Source organism: Prenolepis imparis, unplaced genomic scaffold, assembly GCF_030444845.1.
Source record: "Prenolepis imparis isolate NDT839.2.m4 unplaced genomic scaffold, iyPreImpa1.0 SCAF_5, whole genome shotgun sequence".
Classification (NCBI taxonomy): Eukaryota; Metazoa; Arthropoda; class Insecta; order Hymenoptera; family Formicidae; genus Prenolepis; species Prenolepis imparis.
Window position 1 is genome coordinate 157,629 of NW_028141163.1, and position 24,987 is coordinate 182,615.

At 36.9% G+C, this 24,987-nt stretch overlaps 2 protein-coding genes across 8 annotated transcripts in view; both read right to left on the reverse strand.

Annotated features, from left to right (window-relative positions):
* The window catches only part of LOC145936584 (RNA-binding protein Ro60), a 37,843-nt gene extending 36,404 nt beyond the window's left edge, over positions 1–1,439 (reverse strand). The window contains exon 1 of the mRNA XM_083038891.1: positions 1,331–1,439. The gene's annotated coding sequence lies outside the window, so the exon portion shown is untranslated. The remainder of the gene's footprint in view (positions 1–1,330) is intronic.
* A 3,981-nt stretch (positions 1,440–5,420) lies between these two features.
* LOC145936575 (uncharacterized) overlaps positions 5,421–24,987 on the reverse strand; it is a 35,494-nt gene continuing 15,927 nt past the window's right edge. For 6 of the 7 annotated variants that reach the window (XM_083038862.1, XM_083038860.1, XM_083038858.1 and 3 more), the window contains 22 exons: positions 24,829–24,955; positions 24,597–24,722; positions 24,064–24,207; positions 23,221–23,309; positions 22,062–22,266; positions 21,380–21,540; positions 19,292–19,397; positions 17,414–17,536; positions 15,998–16,224; positions 15,816–15,915; positions 15,332–15,666; positions 14,974–15,214; positions 14,717–14,854; positions 14,201–14,386; positions 13,586–13,869; positions 12,691–13,447; positions 11,931–12,265; positions 11,678–11,816; positions 10,644–11,550; positions 9,619–10,016; positions 8,822–9,506; positions 5,421–8,541 (listed from right to left, as the gene is read on the reverse strand). In XM_083038862.1, coding sequence (XP_082894988.1) covers positions 8,405–8,541; positions 8,822–9,506; positions 9,619–10,016; positions 10,644–11,550; positions 11,678–11,816; positions 11,931–12,265; positions 12,691–13,447; positions 13,586–13,869; positions 14,201–14,386; positions 14,717–14,854; positions 14,974–15,214; positions 15,332–15,666; positions 15,816–15,915; positions 15,998–16,224; positions 17,414–17,536; positions 19,292–19,397; positions 21,380–21,540; positions 22,062–22,266; positions 23,221–23,309; positions 24,064–24,207; positions 24,597–24,722; positions 24,829–24,955 — 5,950 coding nt within the window. In that variant the 3' untranslated portion in view covers positions 5,421–8,404. The remainder of the gene's footprint in view (positions 8,542–8,821; positions 9,507–9,618; positions 10,017–10,643; positions 11,551–11,677; positions 11,817–11,930; positions 12,266–12,690; positions 13,448–13,585; positions 13,870–14,200; positions 14,387–14,716; positions 14,855–14,973; positions 15,215–15,331; positions 15,667–15,815; positions 15,916–15,997; positions 16,225–17,413; positions 17,537–19,291; positions 19,398–21,379; positions 21,541–22,061; positions 22,267–23,220; positions 23,310–24,063; positions 24,208–24,596; positions 24,723–24,828; positions 24,956–24,987) is intronic. The other variant, XR_014425403.1, reaches the window with a different exon arrangement.

Sequence of the window (24,987 nt, forward strand, 5' to 3'; positions counted from 1 at the left end):
ATATAGTTGTCAGTTGTCAGAGTTATATACACATATTATATACGAAAAAAATTGGTAAAATATCGTGTTTTGTATACATGTAATACGTGCTCAATGTTTATATAGTATGAAGAGATTTATATATATATATATATATATATATATATATATATATTTTTTTTTTTTTTTTTTTAATTTCGTTCATATTGTTTTCTATAATCGAAACAATTTGATTTTAACAGAGATATATTTATAAGAATTATTTTGTATGCTTTGTGTGTGTGAAATAGACTTAATAGACTATTACATAGACATAGACATAGATCGATAAAAAACATTTGAGGGGCATATATTGAGATTTAGTCTCTTTCTCTCTCTTTTTTGTACATATATAATTATATAGTACGAATCTCGTAAAAAATTGAAATTTTATTAATATCTTATTTTCCGTAACAAAAAATGTACAAGTACTATTTTTGTTTTGCTCGATATTTTATCCGTGTAAAAGGAGAAAATATTCTGCACTATAGTCCCTTCCCTACGATTAGGGTGCCGAAATATCTAGGCCCTGCTGTGATCGACGTACGGAAAATGACAGGGACGAAGGGGAGCGAGATGGTAGGGAACGAGTGTGGTAGAAACATAGTAGTGGAACAGTCTACCGCATGAGCAACAAAGACGCATATACGTGATCGTGACACGTGAGACAAGGACGCCGCTATTCATCCGTGGAATATTCCGCTGAACTCTGGAGCGGGACCATACAGGATCGCTTGGCAAAAAGAGAGGAGAGAGAGAGAGGAGAGAGAGAGAGAGAGGAGAGAGAGAGAGAGAGAGAGAGAGAGAGAGAGAGAGAGAGAGAGAGAGAGAGAGAGAGAGAGAGAGAGAGAGAGAGAGAGAGAGAGAGAGAGAGAGAGAGAGAGAGGGAAGGAAAGAAAGAGAAAGAAGAAAGAGGGAAAGGAGAAAGAAAAACCCCGAGAGTTAATGTTCCACACGGAACTACTAAACCTAGTGAGAGAGAGACACGAATTCGCATTTTATGGAAACGCTTTCTCCTTACACGAGAAAATTATACATCGTATCAGAATCAAAAAATCCTGTAGAAAAATAAAAATTGATGCGTGTCTTAATTTTAATGGCATAGGTCATAGGTCATCAATGCTGGTTAATGATAATATTATGATTTAGAAGAGTTTAAGAGCATATTTTTCGATGAATTCTTCTTTTTATATTGTGTGATATATGACATAAAAATGATTCGTACATTTATTTTTGTGTCCGTGACAATAAAAAAATGCGATAATAAAACAACGTGACGTAAAGATTAAATTATCTATGATATCAAACTCACCGAAATTGCGCCGAATTCAACCTCTGTTAATTAATGGCTGGTTTTGTTGATAATCTCGATAGCAACTTGACTCACATTCTGACACTTGTCCATATCCAATTTTAGCTGTCTGAACAGATAAAGAATATTATATATATACATATATAAAATAGACATAGCAATAGACATACATATAATATATAGATAAAATAAATAAGTTTAAAGCTAAAAATTTCCCAAGGAGAACAGAAAATCAAAATAATGTCAATTTGATATCATATTGACCAAAATGACGTCATATTAATGTCATATTGACTAAATTTATGACAAATTTATGACAAATTTGGTTCAAATTTTGTCAATATGACATCATTTTGACTTTTTGTTCTCCTTGGGTTACTGGCATTAACTTTTTTCTCTGTTTACATTTAGCTATAAATATATAAATTAATTAATATAAAAATTATAATATAAATATTAGATTGATTTTATTACATAAAAATATATATACATGCTGCATGATATTATATTCAATAAAATATTGCAACCCTAATACACAAATATAAAAAGAAAATTCTTAATTTAAATTTATAAGAATTGTGTTACTATTATATTATTGCTCGTTTTATATTTTTTAATTTTTACTATATATATATGCACATTTGTCTATATACGTTTGTCTGTGTGTGTGTGTTTAAATTACTTACTTTTTTTTTTTTTTTTTAGAAAGTAATAAAATGCGCGTAAAGTGGCAATTTTCCAAGTTCAACGATATTAAGATCAAAATATAAGTCTCCGCAGATCTTTCTATACACATCACATTCTTTCTAAATTGCATTCGAAAATCTAGTAGCAACATGACGGACGCGCGCGAGTTCTAACTTTGCAGCGCGCTTAAACATGATGGACGCGCGTGCGCGATTTATTTCACAAGGCGGCATCTCTCGTATGCGCGATCGGAGTACCATGAAAAGATGATTAATTACAGTTCCGATATCTTAATTAATGCGTCACCAACAATTGCTCGAAATTTCTGATCAGCACTCGCGACACTTGATTTTGTTTCGACGAGAGAAACGCAAAAAGTACGATGTGATTAAACCGCGAGTGCGAATAAACGCGTTCCAACGCGACGCTATGCAGAATTATGGCCGCGCATGCGCGTGTACATACCACGGAAATGGTCGTCAGAAGTGAGAGAGATAGAACGCGAAGACGGCCAGTCTTTATTATATCCTTCTCCGTTGAATACCATCACAAACAAAAGAAAGAGATGGAGATGGTACCTCACGCTCTATCTCTCTCTCACTTCTGACAATCAATTCTTTTAGGACGAATGGCGCAGTCCATGCTCTATGTCGATGGTACATACATACCCGTTAAAACCAGCAGACTACCGACTGCGAAGGCCGACCCGACAGAGTTACGTTCCAAAATTTACTCCTTGGGGTAGAGTAGCTTATTTGTGACCAATCAGAACAAAGAAATTTGTGTTTCTTTTGACCTAATTGGTCAATCAAAGACTACTCTACTCCAAGAAGTAAATTTTGGAACGTAGCCCTGTGAGTCAGGAAATAGACTGAAGTCTAAATGCAAGTCGGCCAATCCAATCAGTCGGCGCCTCGCTGTGATTGGCCAGATGTGAGTCGCCAGTCGCGTTCTGTATGCGGGCCTAAGGGCCATTCCACAATAGGTTGCAAATGCTCTCGTTGCCAGTTGATAATTGCGGATTGACCAATCGGATTGGAGAGCATTTGCAACCTATTGTGGAATGGCCCTTAATGTATATAGGTAGCGCGCAGGTCGGAACACGCATGCGTGGTCATGTTTCTAGTTTCTACATAGATCGCCTCGTTACAGGTTACAACGTGTTCGTTCGGACTCGCGGTTTGATCGCGTCCTATTCTTCGCGTTTTTCTTGTCGGAGCCAACCAGCCAACTGCGCGTCGAGAGCACTGATTGAAAGTAACGCGTTAATTGAAACATCGCGACGATAAAGTGATCATCTTTCCGTGTGATACTTGGTGCCTGGAGTGAATCGCGCGCATGCGCGTTCGTCAATTTGAGCGCGCTACAATTCCGACAAAGTCGTCATTGTCGTTTAATCGTTTTCTGTGTTTCGTACGTTTCGTTTGGAAATATCGCGTCGCGAAGGGTCGAATAACCGTCGTGAGTGATCGTCAATCGAGCGATACAATGTGAGATAAGCGGTTATCTCTTTTATGATACTGAGATTACGTGTAAAAGACATTGATGCAGAATGTGCCCGTTCGCTACATCATTTCGTGTTGTGCGCTAAAAGTGAATCTCGATCTGTTGTATGTATACTTTGCATGCATTTCTCCCGTTAAAGTGAAATATGCGAATAAATGACGCGAATGTCGACGCATAAATAAAATATATCAGATTATCAGTCAATTATTAATTTTGATATACTAATATATTGTATGCAATTAATTGCGGTGGATTCGTGTTTGTGAAGTGTGATGCGCATATTGGTCTAAACTACTTTTACGTTATTATTTTTGTCTTATTGATCAGATTGATATATATATATATATATATATACACATTATACAAAAAATGCACATATATAATATCGCGCGATATTATATGCTATTGTATGCAATTAATTGCGGTAGATTCGTGTTTGTGAAGTGTGATGCGCATATTGGTCTAAACTACTTTTACGTTATTATTTTTGTCTTATTGATCAGATTGATATTCACATTATACAAAAAATGCACATATAATATCGCGCGATTCGTGGGATTTTAATTTATTTATTTGATATAACAGAGTATATATTATATATACTATTGTTAGAAAAAAAATTGACTCACAGCGACAAATCTTATGTACGCTTTTCTCTCATAATTAAAATATAGCATAATTACGGATCCGTATGGATCTTTTATATATTTAATCGTTCGTTTTTACGGTGCGATACATTTTTCGCGCAAGGGGCCTTGCAATAACTCGACGATTTTTGAGATGTAATTAATCTCTCGAGTCGTCCGTAAACCGTTGGAACGCCTCGCGATAATCGTGGACCCTTAACATGGACCGATGAGGGTGTCTCGTCAGGTATCCAATCGGATATTCCTTGATCATCGCATCGCAGATGCGCCCACTAACAATATAAAGATAGTCGCGTAAAAATTACACGTCCTTTTTTTTAATTTACCTGAAACGCGCGCATCCAAGCCTCGTGGGCGCAATTGACAACGAAACCGTAGACCGCTCTTCGCAAATAACCTTCGCAAATCGCGTTTTCGACCGATCGGACTATCCCTTCGCGTATAAAGCCGACGATGTGGCTGACACATTCATCTTCTAATATCTCTTGCCATTTCGCCCGCGGGATTCGCGAGGGGGGAGGCGAGAATTCTCTAGCGATCCCAGAGACGCGCGATATGGGCAACGACGTTACATCGCTGCTGCGTCGCGAATTTCTTCCCATTTTTCTGCACGCTTTCTGTTTCTAGAATAGAATTTTCGTTTTGATGCTAATAAGGTAAAAGGGAGTACACTATGCTTATTTTTTCAATAGTCGCGTGACATTGAACACGTTAAAGAATCGACTTTTAAAAATAAGAAATCTTTGAAGCGGAAACTCCTAAATATGGAATTTTTTTAAAATATTACGTCCTCTAGTGAGCTATTTATGCGACTCCATTACGCATTGAAGCTTGAAGCAGAAGTTTGTTTCTTTGAAGAATATCAAACAACAGAATTAGTAACTTTCGCTTTTGGATTTTCGTTTTCAACAAATGCGGATCCTTTGTTGTTGTTTTTATAATTATATATATACATATATTATATTTATACAGACAGAATATTTTGTGTAAGCGGAAGATGGGTAAGACAAAATTAATTATCAAACTATAAACGAAAAGTCAAAGACGATGTTGCTCGTAACATTCAATATATATTTATTGTCTCAAGATATTGTTGTGTGTATTGAAATTTACAATGGTATAAATAAAAAGATAAATTTAGCGCGCGTATAGAAATAAGCCGCGTCTAAATATAAATCGTCAACTCTATCTTTCATTGATAATAAATTATTTTTTAGCGACAAATTTCTAATTTAAGGCCTAGCTGTAGATTTTTTTTTTTTTTTTTTTTTTTTTAATTTTAAACTATAAACCGTACAAAATTGACGGCAATTAGAAGCGTTAATGGTTAATGATCATTTCTTAAAACGGCGCCAAAAGTGCAATTTACAGGGATGTAATTTAACACAATAATTTTATCTCGAGAGAAAAAGCGTTAAAAACTCTTGATTAAATCAATATCCGTCGATATTAACTCTTTAACGTTAACGGACGCTGATGCTAATTTATTTCGCGCCATTAAGCTCAAATATGACTTCATTGTATTATTTTTGTAATAACAATATTTTAAATTACAAAACTAAGGTGATGAGCCAATCTAATATTTAATAGAAAGTTTAAATTATTCGTTAGACTTAATTATACATATATGATAAAATGATGAATTATAGTGTATATATATGTATATATACACAATGTATACATAGCATTTACGTTTAAATTATATTTAATTTTTATAGAATTAATTTCCTTCCTTTAAATTTCATTTTTTTTCATTCATTTTCTCCATATTTACTGCACCCGTCTTTTAATTTCGTACACAAGTATATACTTTAGACTTTAGAAATTCCATAATTCAGTCTGCTAACGCAATTAAGGAACAATCAATTATCGCGATGCTTAAAACTGAAACTTGTGGTTAACGGATTAAACGATCATTTCCTCTCTACTTGCAAGAAGTTCAGCAGTGAATTAATTGATAGAATTATCAATGGAGAATTGTGTGAATGACGTATATATAATAATACATGTGCTACATTTTCTTATTATTTACGCTATTCTCTCTATGATCTTTTTTCGATAACTTGTAAACTTTTTTCATCGCTAATACGAGCGGATTCATAATGATATGCTAGGCAACCTGGGCGAATGCCCAGGATTAAAGCCAAACGGCAAAAATATTAGTAATCATCATATACTGATAACGAATAAAAAATGAATATATTAAAAGTATTCGTATACCATAATTTTCTGTGCAGCGATCAACTTTGCATCGTATATTAAAAGAAAAACAATTTAAATTTCTTACAAATAATAAATTTGTATCAACTTTTATATCTTTTATCCTTAAATAATAAATAAGACATCTTTTTTTTATTAAAATACTATTTTTAAAGAGAGTAAATAGTTCGTAAAATTTAGATTTTTTTCCTAAAAAACATTCGTTGATATCATATTCGATGATAATGGGATGATAAAATGTGCTCGAAAAGAATATACAATTTTTTTTAAATCAAAAAATAGTTTTTGTATGCTGCTGAATAACATCATCAATACATTTGTTAACATTTTCAACCAGCCAAAATTTTATAAATAATGCATCGATAAAACAGTATTAATTAATAAGTTTATGTATTGTCATTAACTAATAGAACGAGATTCACAGAGACAAAATCAATGATGCATAAATGTTTTTATCGAATAATGCTTTATAATATTTATATATATATGGACTCTCCCCGTTTTTTTATATTCCCTATAAAAATTTACTAATAAAAATATAGAAAATAAAATATATCGGTATATACGAATACTTTCTGTACTTATGTATTAAGCATCATTAATAATTACAATCGAACGTTTCGTTTTATGAAAGAATAGATTTACAATTGTGTAATTAAATAGGTGAATAACTGTATATAAGGTTGATTGCAAATATTACTATTTTTTCAACATTTGCTTGAGAAAGCTAAAGACTTTTAAAAGAGATTGCGCATAGGTGTAACTCTATAAATAATAATTTAATGAAATATCTTTCTCTTTATTTTTATTTTTAATAGACTTGCAATAGTGTGTTAAAAGGGAATCGTTAAATTGACAAAGTATTAAGTATCTTAATATAGTTTCGCGCGTGTATTTATGTAGATCCTGCTACAACTCCCTCTTTATTATTTTTCGCCATATTCGAAGCTCTAATTCTTTCGTATGTGATTAATTCTAATTGGACGAACGAAACGCTTACGTTAGATTCCACTACGTTATGAAGGAATTACATTTACTTCCCGTTACTGATACAGAGAGATTCGTCGCCATGCCACAAAATTATCTTACTTATCTTTATTTCTCGCTTCTCACTTGATTATCACATTCTCAGATAGAGGTCTGAGAATTTTTCGATTCTTGAATCTTTGAATGATTTTAGGAATCTTCTAGTTTAGATTTTCCTCGAATTCCAGGCTCTTTAATTTCTTAGATTTTCAATTTGATGTGCCTTCAAATATTGTAGACTTTTGGTTTTGTAAATCTGCAAATATTAAATTTATTAAATTTTTGTGATCTAAAATTTCTTAGACGTTTTATTTTCCATTTGATTAATGTTTAATCGTAGGATTTCTCAATCTCCATATTCTTGATCTTCAATTCTTACTAACAATAAGTTCTTGAACTTGGAACTTATTTGTTTCTTGTATCTGCATGTACTAGGATTTTCAAAATTCGTTGAATTCTTCAATTTTTATATTTTTTTTGGAACCCTTGGAACTTGTTTCTCTAAAGTTTTCATTGTTGGACTTTTGTACCCTTAAATCGTTGAATCCTAAATCTGATAGATCCTTGGATGTCGGAATTTGAATACAGGAGTTCTCCAGTCTTTAGGTTTTGAAAAGAGAGAACAAAATTTTTTGGATATTGAAAAATATCCTAAAAATTTATAATTATTTATTTCACAAGAGAAAATTCTTTAATCTCCTCCGCATGCTAAGAGCTATAGATGATTGGATTGTTAGAAGAGTTTGGATTCTTATTTCCGATTTACATCTCTCGGATTCCTAGATTTCTGAACTCTATAATTCTAGGTTCGTATCCCCTTGGATTCTTGGAATTTTCGAATCCTTAGATTTCGGATCTTGCATTATTAGATCTCCAAGGACTCTCCTCCTGTCTCCTAATAGTCGATACGACCCTTTCCTCGTGGTACATACACACGGTGGATCTTTTCGTTTTCTAACTGGAAGACCAACATCCGTCGCGAAGATCCTTAAGCGCTAACGCCAATTATGATACCTCCGCTTCCAGGAAGGCCGGTTTCTCCCATCAAGGCCAAATCGATTTCTTTCGCGGCCAATCGCCCTTCCGCGATCGCCCATACCACGAGAGACTGTCCACGTCTGCAATCTATTTTTTTTAAATACATATGTATACATATATATAATAACGAAAAATATATATATAAAAACCTTAACTTTGACAACTATTATATTACAATTTGAAATTATTGCGAAAACTTGAAACATATTTTTCTTTCTTCGTAAAATTAAAAATACAAACTAGACTTTTAAAATAAAAAAAGAATTTTTTGATGCATATAATTTTCCTTATTTTTTCATTGTGTAATTTATAATTGTATACAAAGATATATGTATATGTAGCACGTGTGTAAATATTCTATACTAACCGCCTGCCGCGTATATTCCAGGTAAACTAGTACGATATTTCCCAGCCGGAGTTTTATAATTTCCTCTCTCGTCCAACTCGGCATTCAGTTCCGTGGCGATATATTTCTCGGGGCCGAGGAAGCCCATGGCGAGTAGCACCAGATCGCACTTGTACACCTTCTCCGAATTCGGCACCTCGTCCATCTTCCATCGGCCATTCTCGTCCTTTCGCCACTCGACAGATACTGTCCTGATGCCGCATACGTGGCCCTTCCCGTCATCCAGAAATGCCTTGCTCAACGTGCTGTATCTACGCGGATCTCGACCGAATTTTACGGATACTTCCTCGTGGCCGTAATCGACCTTGAATACACGCGGGAATTGAGGCCACGGGTTATCCTTGCCCCTCTGAGCTGGCGGCTCGGGCAGAATCTCAAAGGTCGTGATCGTCTTCGCGCCCTGGCGCAGCGAGGTTGCTATGCAGTCGCATCCAGTGTCGCCGCCACCTATGATGACGACGTCCTTATCCTTGGCCATTAGCCGCATGTCGAGTGGCGTCGCGTTACCCATCTGTTTCTTCTGCCAATGTTCCAAGAAACTCACGGCAAAATGAATTCCCTCCAACTGCCGGCCGGGAATGGGCAAATCACGCGGCCACGTCGCTCCTGTAGTTAACAATATCGCGTCGTATTGCTCTCGAAGTTGCTGCAAAACATCAAATCATTATTGAAACGTTATTTGTTTTGAGAGTGTATCTATCATACACGTATAATACGTGCAAAGTTGTACAAAAAATTGTCATGGTGTCATCGCTCACCTGCGTTGTAACATCCTTGCCGACATCAATGTTCGTCCGGAAGATAATTCCCTCTGCGGCTAAGAGAGAAACTCTTCTTTGTACGACCTCTTTGGACAGCTTCATTGTCGGTATGCCGTATTGTAGCAGTCCGCCGATTCTATCGTTTCTCTCATATACGGTCACTGTGTGACTTGCTTTATTTAGTTGATGAGCGGCGGCTAATCCTGCGGGACCGGATCCCACTACTGCAATTTTCCGTCCGGTTCTTCTAATCGGCGGATGAGGAACGATCCACCCCTGTTCGAACGCGTGATCGATTATCGCGCACTCGATATTCTTGATTGTCACCGGCGGTTCGGAAATTCCTAGGACGCACGCGCCTTCGCAAGGTGCAGGGCAGACCCTTCCGGTGAACTCTAGATTATCAGAGTTGAATAATTATTTCGTCAGAGTTGAATGTAATTATCTGTATAATGGATTAATTAAAATGAGTGACACCAGAATAAAAGGGGAATCGGATTAGAAAAAATATATAAATAAAAGTTTCATTATAAATAATAAATTTAATGAAAAATTTATTTATATATATATATATATATATATATATACATACACAGGGTGGCCCCGAACGTTCCAGCCAGACTTTAAGTTTAAAAAAATTTATTTTATTTTCATAAAAGAAAAAGATTTTTATTTTCTATTTTTATCGTTTTTTTCAAGAAATTTATTAAGTTTCATTTTCTTTTCACCTTTTGCTCTTCCTTTATCAGAGGTTTTTGAGCGATAACTTCGTAAGAAAGCATTTTTCGACCCATGTTTATAGGAAATTTTTTGTTCAGAATTAAATTTCCTATAAGATCTCAAAGTCTGGCTGGAACGTTTGGGGCCACCCTGTATATATACATATATGATGATAAAGAATATTATATCAAATTCTCGTCTGCAAGGAATAAATTCAAAATTTCTTATAGAATGCTTAGAAAAGAATCTATTCTCGCAAAATTGAAGAAATTTAGTTTAGTTTAGGAAGAAAATTCTCTCACCGGGAAAATTATTAGTCTGCAACAATTGATTAAGAGCCTCCTTCCAATTCTGATGGAATACGAGATCGTTCCACTTTGGAATAATGTTTCCCAATGGGCAGCCGTGACTGCTTTGACAGAACGGAACGCCGCATTCCATGCACCTCGCCGCTTGCACTCGCAGAGTCTTCCTGACACCCTGGAAGTTGTAGATCTCGTTCCAATCCTCTGTACGCTTCTCGGCCGGCCTGTACATGACCTTTTCCCTCGAATACTTCATAAAGCCCTTGATCTTATCCAGCTTGCGCTGCGCCATCTCAGCATCCTCTATCGCATCTTCTATGTCTTTGATCTTATGATTCGTCACTTGCGCGTCACCATTAATCACATTGGGCGTTTGTTGCTTGGTTTCCTCGAGCTGTTTGAGGGCTCGTTGATACTCGTACGGGAAAACTTTGACGAATCTCGTGGTCGGTTCCGGCCACGTGGCAAGCAAATCTTGCGCGATCAACGAGCCAGTCTTCGCGATGAATTCTTCCAATAATTGCTTCACGTAAGCGATTTCATCGGGCTTGTTGAGGGGCAATAACTCTACCGTTTCAGGGTTGCATTTGCTCTTGAAGGAGCCATCCACGTCCAAGACGTACGCGATTCCGCCGGACATTCCGGCGGCGAAATTCCTACCGGTAAGACCCAAAATCAAGGCGCAACCGCCTGTCATGTACTCGCAACCGTGATCGCCTACACCCTCCACCACGACGATTGCTCCGCTGTTGCGCACGCTGAATCTCTCGGCAGCGATGCCACGGAAATAAGCCTTTCCAGAAGTGGCACCGTAAAGGCAGACATTCCCGACGATTACGTTCGCTTCCGAGTTGAACTCGGAGTCCTTTGGTGGATATATGACAATTTCACCTCCGCAGAGACCCTGCGAGTAAATACAATACGAGATTATATAATATATACTATCAAACTACACGTATTTGAATTTTTCACGTATGTATATATGTTGTAAATTTAAAAATTATTAAAAGAAACTCGCGCGCGACATTTACCTTGCCGACGTAATCGTTGGCGTCGCCTTCCAGGGTGACATGTATACCCTTGGCCATAAAAGCGCAGAAACTCTGGCCCGCAGAGCCTTGCATTTTGATGTTGATACTATTCTCGAGTAGTCCAGCTTCTCCGAATCGTCTAAAGAAAAATTGCAAGAATAAGAAAGAGTAAAAATAGGATTTCTCGTGAAATGATTTGGTCAACGATAAAGAGTACTCGGTAAATTTTGCAAAGAATAATTGAGAAACTTACTTGGCTACGTGATAACTCAGCGTCGATCCGAACGCTCTACACTCGTTGTTAATGTTCATCTCAATGTCGACTCGAGCTCGTTCCCCGTTCATAACTGGCTCAGCCAGTTGAATTAGTTTATTATCGAGTCTGTTCTCCAGTTGAAAGTCCTGCTTCAAAGTGCCGCCTCTAATATTCACGCCGGGTCTCAAGTCCAGGGCGTTTCGCAGAATATTGCTGAGATTTAGGGTCTTGGCTTTCTCGATGGTAATGTCATCGCGTACCTTAAGGAGGTCCGTGCGTCCAATCAGATCTTGGAATTTGCGGATGCCTAAATTGGCCATGTGCGAACGTACCTGTGAAAATCATGCCAAGGATTAAAAAGATTGAAAGAAATAAATTGCAATGCATTGAAATAATATTTCTTTATTTATATATTTATGAATTAACTTATACATATATCTATATTATTGCTGCAATTTTAACGTAAGAAACTTATATTAAATTTATTTAATTTTAATTAATTTATTTTAATTAATTTTAGTTAATTAATTTGTAGTTCATTTTATTTAATTGACATCTCGATATAGTTCGATCATAATTTCGGAAACAGAGATTTAAAAAGGCAAGTAGAAACATGTATAAGATATATAAATATAAGAACATATACATATAACATATATATAAATATAAGAAAAAACGAGAGATAAACGTACTGATAGATAAAGCAAAAACTTAAATGATATAAATAACAAGATAATAAAGAATAAAAATATCGTACCTCTTCAGCGAGGGCGAAGAAGAAATTGACGATGTGTTCCGGCTTGCCCTCGAATTTTTTCCTTAGCACCGGATCCTGCGTAGCGATTCCCACCGGACAGGTATTCAAGTGACACTTTCTCATCATGGTGCAACCCATAGCGATCAACGGGGCGGTGCTGAAGCCAAACTCATCCGCGCCAAGCAGCGCCGCCACCATAATGTCGAAACCGGTACGCAACTGACCGTCCGCCTGGACAATCATGCGCGATCTCAAATTGTTCAGGGTGAGCACCTGATGCGTCTCAGCGATGCCCAACTCCCAGGGTAGTCCGGCGGACTTGATGCCGGTCCAGCTGCTGGCGCCGGTGCCGCCGTCGTGGCCGGATATCACCACGTGTTCAGCCTTGCCTTTGGCGACGCCAGCGGCGACTACGCCAACCCCGACTTCGGACACGAGCTTGACGGAGATGCGGGCGTTCGGATTGGCGCATTTGAGGTCGTAGATCAGTTCAGCCAGATCCTCGATCGAGTAGATGTCGTGATGCGGCGGCGGCGAGATTAGACCTACTCCGGGTACAGAGTGTCTGGTGGCGGCAATCTCAGCGGTGACTTTGTAACCGGGAAGCTCGCCACCCTCGCCAGGCTTCGCACCCTGCGCCATCTTGATCTGCAGGTCGTCCGCATTGGCCAAGTAGCTGGCGGTCACGCCGAAGCGGCCGCTCGCTACCTGCTTGATGGACGAACGCTTGCTAAACTCCGGATCTTGATTCAGATATCTGTTGAATATCGATATTAAGTGGCAATTAGTTGGAGGTGTTGGTTTTTGTGTGTCATTAATGACAATAATCGGTATTAGGAATAAAAATTTTTTTTTTCTTTATATGTCCATTTTTCTCTATCTTCTTCTTTTATACCTGTCTGCAATTTCACCGCCCTCGCCGGTGTTCGATTTGCCGCCGATACGGTTCATGGCGATCGCCAGAGTGGTATGAGCTTCCAAGGAGATGCTGCCGAAGCTCATCGCACCGGTCGCGAAACGCTTCACGATTTCCGATGCGGATTCTACGTCCGCGATGGGAATCGGATCGCGCGACTTCTTCAATTCGAGCTGACCGCGCAGGGTGCAAGCTTTCACCACTTCCATCGTGGTTTTGCGATAATTCTCATAAGCCGAATTATTCTTGGAGACGACATAGTCCTGATGAAAAAGAGATTTATGTTAGTTACTAATAATAATTTAAAAATTGTGAAACAAGATCATTATATTTGTTAAATAATTACATATAAGTAATTATTCCAAAATGTTAAAATATTTATATCAATAACATGAAATATTTTATATGTATATACAGTGTAAGCAACTTTTGCTTCTTCGAGGTATATTGTTTCGTAAAAGAAATTTTTCTTGTTTTAATCTTGTATACTATACTTATTATTTAAATAGTGACTTTTCAGCTACATTCTTTTTACGATAGATTGTCAGTCGATGTTTTAGCAAGATATTACGATAGCTTTTCAAAATTCGTTACCTGTAAACTAGCGATGCTGGCGGGATCATTGATGTGTTTCTCACCACCTGATCGCCAATGATAAATTCCGGGATTACGAATGACCAGTATATCCATGGGTTTCTCCCAGTACGTTATTTGATGTCTCTCGAACGCCTCCTTGCCCAAAATATCGAACGTCACGCCACCGATACGAGATTGAGTGCCCTGAAAAATTTCAACTCGCAATTAACACAAGAGTTTTACTTATTATTGCTTATTATGTAATGAGATAAATAATATTTTTTGGTCGAGGTGCATCATCAAAAAAAGCTTGAATCATTAAGCGATCATTAATTGGATCCAATTTATTAATCATTTGCATCCCCAAGGATATGAAAAAAATGTTTTTTTTTTTATATCTAATTAGTGTTTAAATTAGTTTGTATTCAAGATTCGGCAAATATTTTATATTTATTGAAAGTTATTTTCTAATAAAAAATGATACAGATATAGGAATCTCTCAATCTCTCTTTATTCTAAAATATGGAAGTATACCTTGAAGCACTTGTCGATAACCTCGTCAGCTAGTCCCACTGCTTCGAATATTTGCGCTCCTTTATAAGATTGTAGTGTTGAGATTCCCATCTTGGCCATCACTTTCGCGATTCCTCGTTCCGTAGCCTCCGCATAATTCTGCGATATTTAAAAGCGATATATTGTTACCATCTTTTTTTCTCATATACAAACAAAAGAATATTTTTTTATAATTTGCGTCATTTTCACACAAGTGTTCTCGTTCTATAAAACTTTACCTTAAAGATGACATCGTCAGTAATGGTTTCGTCGAAAACGTGATCCACCCTCAGATTTTTCGCCATTTCAAATACCAGATAAGGACATACGGCGTCCGCTCCGTAACCGAGTAGCACACAGATGTGATGAACTTCTCGAGCCTCCGCGGTTTCCAGAATAAGACCGACCTTCATTCGTTGTCTTTCTTCGATCAAATGATGATGAACAGCACCCAGAGCCAGCAAATTGCTGACCGGAACTCTAAAGACAAGAAAAAATAATGAAAATTGTAGATTTTTCTCTTATTTCTAATCTCTCATTTTTAATCTTAATAAAAATCAATATGTTTCGATTTGCAGGTTTCGTGAGCTACTTCACCTCGACGGACCACCTTGTCGATCGGACAACACGAGGAGCTGAAAACCATCCCTGGCGGCCGTGTTAGCCTCGTTATTAACACGATTCAGCGTCTTCAACAATCCGCCGGGCCCGTCTTCAACGGGGTAAGTGATATCTATCACTCTTGTTCGCCAGCCGCGATGCGTCGTGCGCTTGAGAACCTCGAGATCACTCAAGGACACTATCGGTTGGGGCAGGAACAAACGATGTACTTGTGACTCGTTCGGCTCCAAGATGTTGCTCTCGGGCCCGATCGGGCAGAGCATCGACATCACGATTTTCTCACGAAACGGATCGATCGGTGGATTCGTTACCTGATTATGACAATTATAATTGTGGTGGGACATGCGTGTATATCAGATATATATATATATTTCATCGTATTTAATCAAGTATTTTTATAAATCATTTTTTATTGCTCTATATGTGTCGAATTATGGATAGTCGAATTTTGATCGCGTACCTGCGCAAATAATTGCTTGAAGTACTCGTATAATAATGGTTGAAATTCCGACAAACATGCCAGGGGAGCGTCGTTGCCCATAGATCCCAACGCCTCTTTCCTAAAAGTGAATATTCATCCAATATTTAAAATATTTTCATATTGAAAAGGCGATGGTATAATCGTGAAAAGAATATACGTACTTGGTTTGCACCATGGGTAAAAGTAGCAGGTTGATAGTCTCCAGAGTGTAACCGTAAAGAGAGAGTCGCTTATCGCCGCTCCAGACTTTATTCACTGCCGAGACCTCGTTTATGCCGTTAAGGGTATTTTTCTTCGCGACAGCCGTCTCGGTGGACATATTATTCCCAATTACGTCTCCCGCACCGTCATTATTAACATGCGCGGCACGCAATTCATCCATAGTGATCTACGTTAACAAAAAGAACATCGTTAACTATTAGCCACAGTTTTCTTTTTTTTTCCCTCGCAGAGAATAGGATTGCAATAAGGAAGAGAGATGTTTTGAGTTATAGTTATACGATAGAGAGAAAGAGAGAGAGAAACTTTCAAGCAAATATTACATGTGAGAGATTTAATTAGTATAGTTTAAGTATATTAATTAGTAAATTAATTGATAAAACAAAAATGAAAGGATAAGATTAGTCGACAAATACGAATTTCTTCATGCAGAAAAGAATCGTCCAAGATTTTCCCGTGTACACAATTTTACTATTTATATTTTTTTTTTTTACTACATCGCTACTTATTATATCTACTATATCTCAATTTATTATATTTTTCGATTATACTACTATGTATCTACCAATATATACTGCACTAAAAAAACCAACACGTTTAAAGTGGTATGAATGACTCACCATCTGCGTATACGATGATAACGGCATGTGCAGCGATGCGAGAAAAAAAGTTAATTTTGTATTAGAACATTTTTTTCTTACAAGGATAATCTTGGTATAAATTTTAATGTTATTGTTATTAAAAATTTTAATTGCTAAAATCAATTTAAATTGATTAGGCCCCAGGTTAAATATTATCTTTATTTTAAGGATTGGGGTGTGTTAATCCTTGGAATGTATTAATTTGATTAGAAGAGTTAGTCGATTGATTAATTTTTATGAAAAAAAGCAAAGAAATCCATTAAAATTTTTTTTCGGTGAATGTAACACGGAAAAAAAATATTAGCCACCAGTTTATTATACCTGAAATTTAGTTCATGCGTGTAAATATGGTACCTAATATTTTTTAGCTATAGCTAAACGGAAAATTCATAATTAATCAATGCGGTAGTCATGCAAACACGTCAGTTGTACACTTGTGTGCAAAATGTCAATGTATATGTATATACAGAGTATGTCCGCAGAGTCACAACAAACGGTATATAACAAAAAAAAAAAGTTTCTACAAAACTAATTAATAAAAATGTTTGCAATTTATTTCTTTTAAATAATCTTTTTTTTTTCCAACCCAAATACTCGAAATTTCCGCTATTTCGTTTTCGAAGGAAACGACTATTTATAATCGCGAATAGCGCGATAACAATTGTGATGACGGATAATTGATGAAAAGCGATCGACGAAAAGCGCGCGTTTAGCTACCTGTTCATTGAGCCACTTTGAATGAGGCCTGCTTCGAGCGATCTGCAGCTTCAATTCAACATCCTGTATGATCCTCTTCTCTTCGGTATCGACGAGAAGCATTCGGCCGGGCTTCAAGCGACTCTGAAAATAAAAGAGTACACCGATAATCGCCATAGAACGGATTTGACACGTCGATGATCGACATTCATATGACAGCACTGGATGACGGTCCTACAGCTCTATACAAACCTAGTCCCTAGATGACAAATTATACATTATACATGATACATGATTAAAAAATAAATAAAATACGATATATGTGATTAGCTCTATTATATACATACGTATAATATTAACGGTACAGCGAAGTAGATATTTTGCGGCTCAAACGATGACAGTCTGCCCTTACCGATTCTTTAGATATCGATATTCCTTTAATCTTCAAATGTGAAATTGTCGCGTTCAAACAAAGAAGGAAAAGATTTCGAATCGTGGATGAAGCCGGCGGTGATCAACCGGTAGCTAGCATTGGTTGGTCATCATCGCCATCATCGCATAAAGGCAGAATGCCAGTACATTACATTGTTTCGGCAATATTCGAGATCTAGCGAATTCGCGCAAAATCGTCCAACGAGCGTTAAGACATAAAATATTTTGTATACTCTTGTCCGCGAGTGTGATAGAACTCTGTTTATCGGATTGTTTAAGACTGTCAACGGTTACTTCGTTACTTGTAATTGTTTAACATTACTCGAGCGAAATATGTCGCGTATTTACGTTTATCACAAAGGACGGGAACGATGCGCTTGTTGCTTCCGACAGAGATTCCAAGAATGTAATGAATAACGTATATTTGTTAGACATAGATGAAAGATAAGATGATTTAATAAATCGCATGATGGCACGCTTGCATCCCAGAACGAAGACGCCATAGATTCAAGACCAACCTGGCCGAGGACGTAAACATACATAACCAAAGATACGTACATGATCAACGATCTCTGGTATAACGTATAACCAAAGATCTCTGGAACTCAAAATTTGCGTATAAGCATGCAGCCTATTAAGCTATATAAATATATCTGCAAAACCATTATTCCGTGGAATCAACAAGCTACGCTCTGTTCCCGATCTCTTCTTCCTCTAATGGGGCTTTTACCGAGAATTTTCCGATAAAGAGAGCTCTACCGTCGCTCGCCTCCTCTCTTCTTCCTCTAATGAGAAATCAGCGGGAGGGCAAAGCGGATCGTTTGGTGAAGACGGTAAAATAATCGGTCGACAAGGCGAAATGCTAACCGTCGAAGAATGATGGCGAGAAGGCGTGTTATCGAAGCTAGAGATGCGCGCTTGAGAGTTTCGTTGACGCGAGAATAAAGCTCACGAAACGCATGTAACTATATGTGCTTATCGCAGCATCATCGTCGAGAGCCACTCTCCCGTGCAACAAAATTCTCAAGCGTCGATAAAAAAATACAAAAATACGGCTTGTCGCGCGATTAAAGACGCGCGCAAGCATTGCTTTTGTACAATCGTACGCGAGCAGCAGGTTCTTTCATCCTCGCTTCCTTGAGGGGATCCTTGGAGGCTACAGAGAGAGAGGTCCGACTTCCCCGGGTAGGACGCCTCCCTGATTGCTCTTCCACCGGCCGTGATCGTGTTCTATATCGGGGAGAAATGTAGAGAAAAGGCGCGGAGAGATGAGAGAGAATAGGGGGCGGGAAAGAAAAAAAGATAGATAAGAGCATATGAGGGGGATGACTGAGACTCGTCGGTATATAAATCATTAAACACTGCGAGTCAGCTGTCTCCGCCTCAAACAGAGAGAGAGGCACTCTCCTCCCCCTCTCGGTGAGATCGGCCGATGTGCTTGGGATGCGCTTATTTTCCTTCGTTTACCTTCAGGACTACATTGCTGGGCGGAGTATCATAGACGCCCACTTCGGACGCCATCACCATCACGTTATCCTTAGTGACGTAGAAGCGCGACGGGCGCAGGCCGTTTCTGCCAAACAAAAATTCAAAAAGGTCTTTTGTATTTCACACCACCTCTGTGCCGCGCGCTAGGTATCAGCTGAGTGAACTACACATTGCTGTTCGTTCGTTCGTTTGCCTGCCTTCCTGCTGGCTTACTCGCGTATACTTTCTCTTTCGCTCTTTATATCATCTCTGTTTTTTTTTTCTCTTTCTCTCTCTCTCTCTCTCTCTCTCTCTCCCTCTCTTTCACAGTCCCTTGACCTAGGCTCTATTTACCTGGGTTAACAGCACGTTGGGAGACAACGATGGACACTTAGCAAATCGTAAACAGATCGATTCTCTCGCTGTACAGAGACGGGGCAAGAAGGAAGTCGCGCTTCAATTATATTCTATTTGCCTTATCTCTACAGCTTTATTTTTATTACGTTTAAATGGTCAGTTCAATGATTAAGAGATACGTATGTATATTACAAGATAAACTAAAGCGATTGTTTAATTACGAAAACGACAAATAAACTTTGAGATCTATATAAAAATTTACTGAAAAAATGAGAACTTTCAAAAATTATCTTTCTAAATTTTTCAAAAAATTCTGCCTCTCTTGAATTTTAAAATATTCTAGAAATGATAGTTGGAATTCGTTCGATAACAATTCTATTATTAACACCCAAACGTTTACTTTTTGTCAATATTCTCGCGATTGCTTTCATTGATAAATTTTTTTTTTCCAATCACATCGATTGTAAAATTAAAATAATCTCTCAATTAAATAAAAATAATACTTTAAAGTAACTTTGATAAAAACATATTTAGGAAGAAACATTTATTTCTTCCGAGAAACAGTTTCGCGTACGTTTTATTCATCATTGCATTTCTATCTCGAGCGCGTTCGCGCGACTTCCCTCCGCCTTGTAAATCCATGTTTACCTGGAGTATAAACGAGTGTCTCTACACGTGTGTGCACCGTTCTCATATATTTCGTGAGCACCGTTAATCCTGCTGAATGCACCTTGCAAAGTGTAGGCAATATATACGCCCACGTAGCCTAGCATTCTTTCTTCGCGGCTCCTCTAACAAACGACACCGCAGAGTCCCTTCGTTCGGCTCTTTTCTCTCTTTCAATAGGGTCCTTTCAACACTTTGAATGCCGTTTCAATTCTTTGCGCATTTCTGTATTTATTTTTATCGAGCAATATATATAGTTTTTAAGAGCTTTCTGATAATAAATATAACAAAAGTACGTTCATAGCAATTTATATTGTCAAATTGAAAATATTATATATGCAAAGACTTGATAATTTTGAATTAAGATCGTACAACTTTTTAATTCGACATGTAGTTAATGTTTTCGACATGTAGTTTACTCTTAATCATAAATTTCAGTGTTTTATGGTTGGTTAAAGATTTTACTTTTTCCTTGCAAACACTAAATGACCATAAATATTTCGATACAAATTTCCTATTAAATATTTAGAGAAATATATTTGCGATATATATCTTCTTTCCTTTACGCAATGTTGCTTGTGATGTTAGTTCGTTTTTGAAATCATTTCAATGTAAAGAATTCACTCACTTACCTGTACAGCTTGCAGTACATTTGTGCAAATTCTTTTTAATCGAGAACTTTATCGGCAATAGCGAATTAACACACATTCACATCTTTTATCGCAGCTTAATATCAAAATATCTTTAACCAACAAATCAATCGTTATATACCATGTCATTTTAGTTTTAACAATACTATATTAATAAAAAAATAAAATAAAATAGAATGCGACATCGTCGAATCACCGCGATTGGATTCAAAGTGTTAAAGGCCGATGAGAATCAAAGATCCAAAAGAGATCTGTGCGACCGCGGATCATTTCTGTGATCCAGGATCGCAGGATCTACGTGGATATACGAAATGTGGCAAAGGAAATTACCAGACAGCACGAACGAGAGGAAAGTGGAGCCTACGTAGAAACGAATGTAGTAAACGAGACATAACGAGAGATGGCAAATTTCTACCTGTCCAAGGTAGCGCCGACGTAGCGGCCGTCGGTGAAGGTCAGCAGGGCCGGGCCGTCCCAAGGTTCCATGGCGCACGCCGCCCAGTGGTAAAAGTCGCGTTTCTCGGTTGCCATTGTCAAGTCGTTCTGCCAGGCCTCCGGTACCATTGTCATGACAGCCTGGATTCAAGTAACGATTCCCATTTTTCAGACCATTTCAGAGCGTTTAATACGCGAGATTCGCGATAATCCGGAGAGAATTAACAGTGATAGGTATTTAATCATGAATAGATTTATTGTAAAATCAAAGATCGTAACGTTCTAGATCTTTGGTAACAAATTTTTTTTTTTTTTTTTTTCCTTAAAAATCCTGAAATATCAAGAATGTATGGAATCAAGGATTTGTAGAATTCAAAAAGCATTCAAAAGAATATGTGAAATCGAGAATCAATGAAGAATATTAGTTAGTTTTATGATATCCGTGGAACTTTATTATTGGAATCAATAATTCATGGCAAATGATCTTCGAGATGTGTTCGATTAACGATCAACGACAATAACGAATCTAGAATTAGTGAAATTAAATTTCTGTGTGATATATAAGATTATTTATAGAATTAAAAATAGAGAGATATCTTAATCTTATGTACCGTAATATGGACGACGATTTTCTCTTTGGCCTGTCTTTAAAATGAATTTACCTCGGGTAAGGAACGTTGTCCCGCCATCACCAAAAATTCGAGCACACAGTCCGCCGATCCAGAGTCAGAGAGATTCGGCTCAACGACCGGATAGAGCAACTTGAGCTGATCGCCGTATATCTGGCTGCTCATCACGCCTTCTCGCGCCTTCATAAAGTTCACGTTGCCGCGCAGAGTGTTAATTTCGCCATTATGAGCCAGCAATCTATGGAGAAAAGTTCCTGCGTTATATATCGATACTCTCGTTTGCGGTTTCGAAACATCCTGCGAAAGTGCGATTACGACCTACGTATAATAGAATTTTATTTGTCGCAGTAATGGAATAGCGGATCGCAAAGACGGAAGGGAGCTTTTGTGCATTGTTCGCAAAATTTAAATAATAAAACTGTGTCGCGAATCATGGATGTCCTGTATATTATTAGAAAAATATTAGAAACTGAAGAATCGAATAGGGAGGGAGATGATGAAATAGAATAGTTGATGTCATGCTAACGCGTAACAACGGCATAGCTTTAGCTCTTATCATTAGTCATTTAAAAATAATATTCTTCGGGAAAAAAATTTTAGTTTTGTAACACATACAAGTATGGAAAAAAATTCAATCAAATTTAAAGAATAATATTTTGATTTATATGATTTATATTTGTTAATCCTATTTTATTAATTTTCTTAAATTAAACTTGTTTAGATTAATATAAAAGAAGTTTTATTATTTTTTCTTTTTTAAGAGAGGAAACGTAATATTGAACTAAATAAACTATGAAGACTATATTGTCCCCTCACTAAAGATACAACCGGGAAGGTTAAAGATAAGAAAAAATAAGTAAAACGTTTTTTTTTTTTTTTAATATATAGAGCTTTGTTTTGACTTAAAAATTTGAAAAATTAATAATTACACTTTTTTTAAGTGTGAATGATTTTGTATCGTAGTCTTCATTACTCTACTAATTATAGGACAACACTACGAAGAAATTGTCAAAAATTCTTCTAAGAAATTCTTGACATTCATATCGATGACGTCATCGTGACGACGAGTTTGAACAAATAAATATTATCTCGCCACCATTAGGAGTGACTGATTTTTCGTAAATGAACAGTATAATAATCTAGTAATTATCTTATCCGCCTTTTTTTATCGGACTATTATGTAGCTGCTTACCGTAGAGGATGCGCCCTTTCCCAGCTCGGAAACGTATTCGTGGAGAATCGTGTATGCACCAGCGCCAGATAAGTCTCGAACTTCGGAGACTGATATGAAGAGAAATATAACATTACATGATACTACGTTACTTATGATAGTACGCACATTTTACAAAACGTTTTCAGAGACAAGAATGACATCTCTCTCGGGGGAGATTTCGATAACTTGGACATGTTTTTCTTAAGATATTTGGAACACTAAAATCGATGAAAACAAAAAAAAAAAATTACTGCGACTATTTTTTTTCGACAAAGATTTCTCTACGTGTTATTTAAATAAGTTTATTATAATTATAATTAAATTTAGATTTGTGTGTGTGTATACCACAGACTTCTATATATTATCTAGACTGCTGAATTGCTATAGTTTAGTACAGGTTGCATTGAAGTCGGTAAATAACAATCCGCCATCTTTGAAAGTACCTCACTTACATATATCCTGTCAATGTATAAGTGATCGATAATGTACATACATGAAGCGATGTGTAAGTGATACATGACATTTTGTAAAATATATTTTCGCAAAATGCTATAATGCGTGTCATTTCAATTGGCTTCATTCGCAAAGCCTGTATTAGCAGTCTAGATAATATATAGAAGTCTGTGGTGTATATACACAAATCTAAATTTATTTTCAATTTTGTAATTTAAATGCCTATATTTTGTAAAATATTATTTTTTACAAAAATGTATCATTTTTCTATATAAATAATATAACTTATCGGAATCGTGTCTTTTCCTGAGAAAAGAAAATGATATGGAATATATATATATATATATATTATCACTGGTGCGGACTCACCTTTAAGTCTAGAAAATACTGCCATAACTGATCAGCGGTCAGTTGTCCTTTGTAAACAACCGTTTTCAGGGACAATGAGCAAATGTAGTATCGCAATCCCGGTCGCCGTATTGTATGCGACGATCTCTTCCTCAGCACGAATATCTGAGAAACAGATACGATCAAAACGTAAGAACATGATAACTAAAGATCAATTGAACGAGTATGCGTTTCGACCTTGAAAAAAGGCGACTGTTTTGCGACGAATTCGAGTTCTATTCTTATAATTTGGCAAAGTCGTTTAAGTTGTTACATATTATTTGACCCACGAAGCGCGATGTGTATGTGTGCAATTTTAGATTCACCAAGTAATTAAGTATTATAGGAAGGGTTTTAAAATATATGTCGAAAATGACATATGAAAATATTAATTTACCGTGATTCGACACATATAAAATGTAATAATAATAATAATAATGAGAAGAATGACAATGAAGATGATGCATCATTATCATAATCATAATCATTTTGATTATTAGTATCGAGCAAATTACCTGCCGCTTAAGCGTTTCCGTATCTTGATCGCCAGTAACAAACACTTGACGCATGTACGGTTCACACTTCTTCGCCACTTGACCAATCTGGGTGCTATCGGTGGGAACATCGCGCCAGCACAGCACCTATTACAAATCACGCAATCTCGAGAATAATGCCAGGGGCAGAGCGTGCAAGTGACACGAGCTAGATAGAATATTGAAATGGATTAATAAGTAACACGGGACATACTCGCAAATTGCACTCCTCGGCCAGTTTCTCGAACGCGGTCTCCACCTCCGTATGCGTCTTCTTGTCAAGGAATAAAATACCGGTCGCGTATCGTCCGAATTCGGGCAGTATAATATTTAGCTGCTCGCTGCAAAATACAAAAAATATAATTTCCTAAAT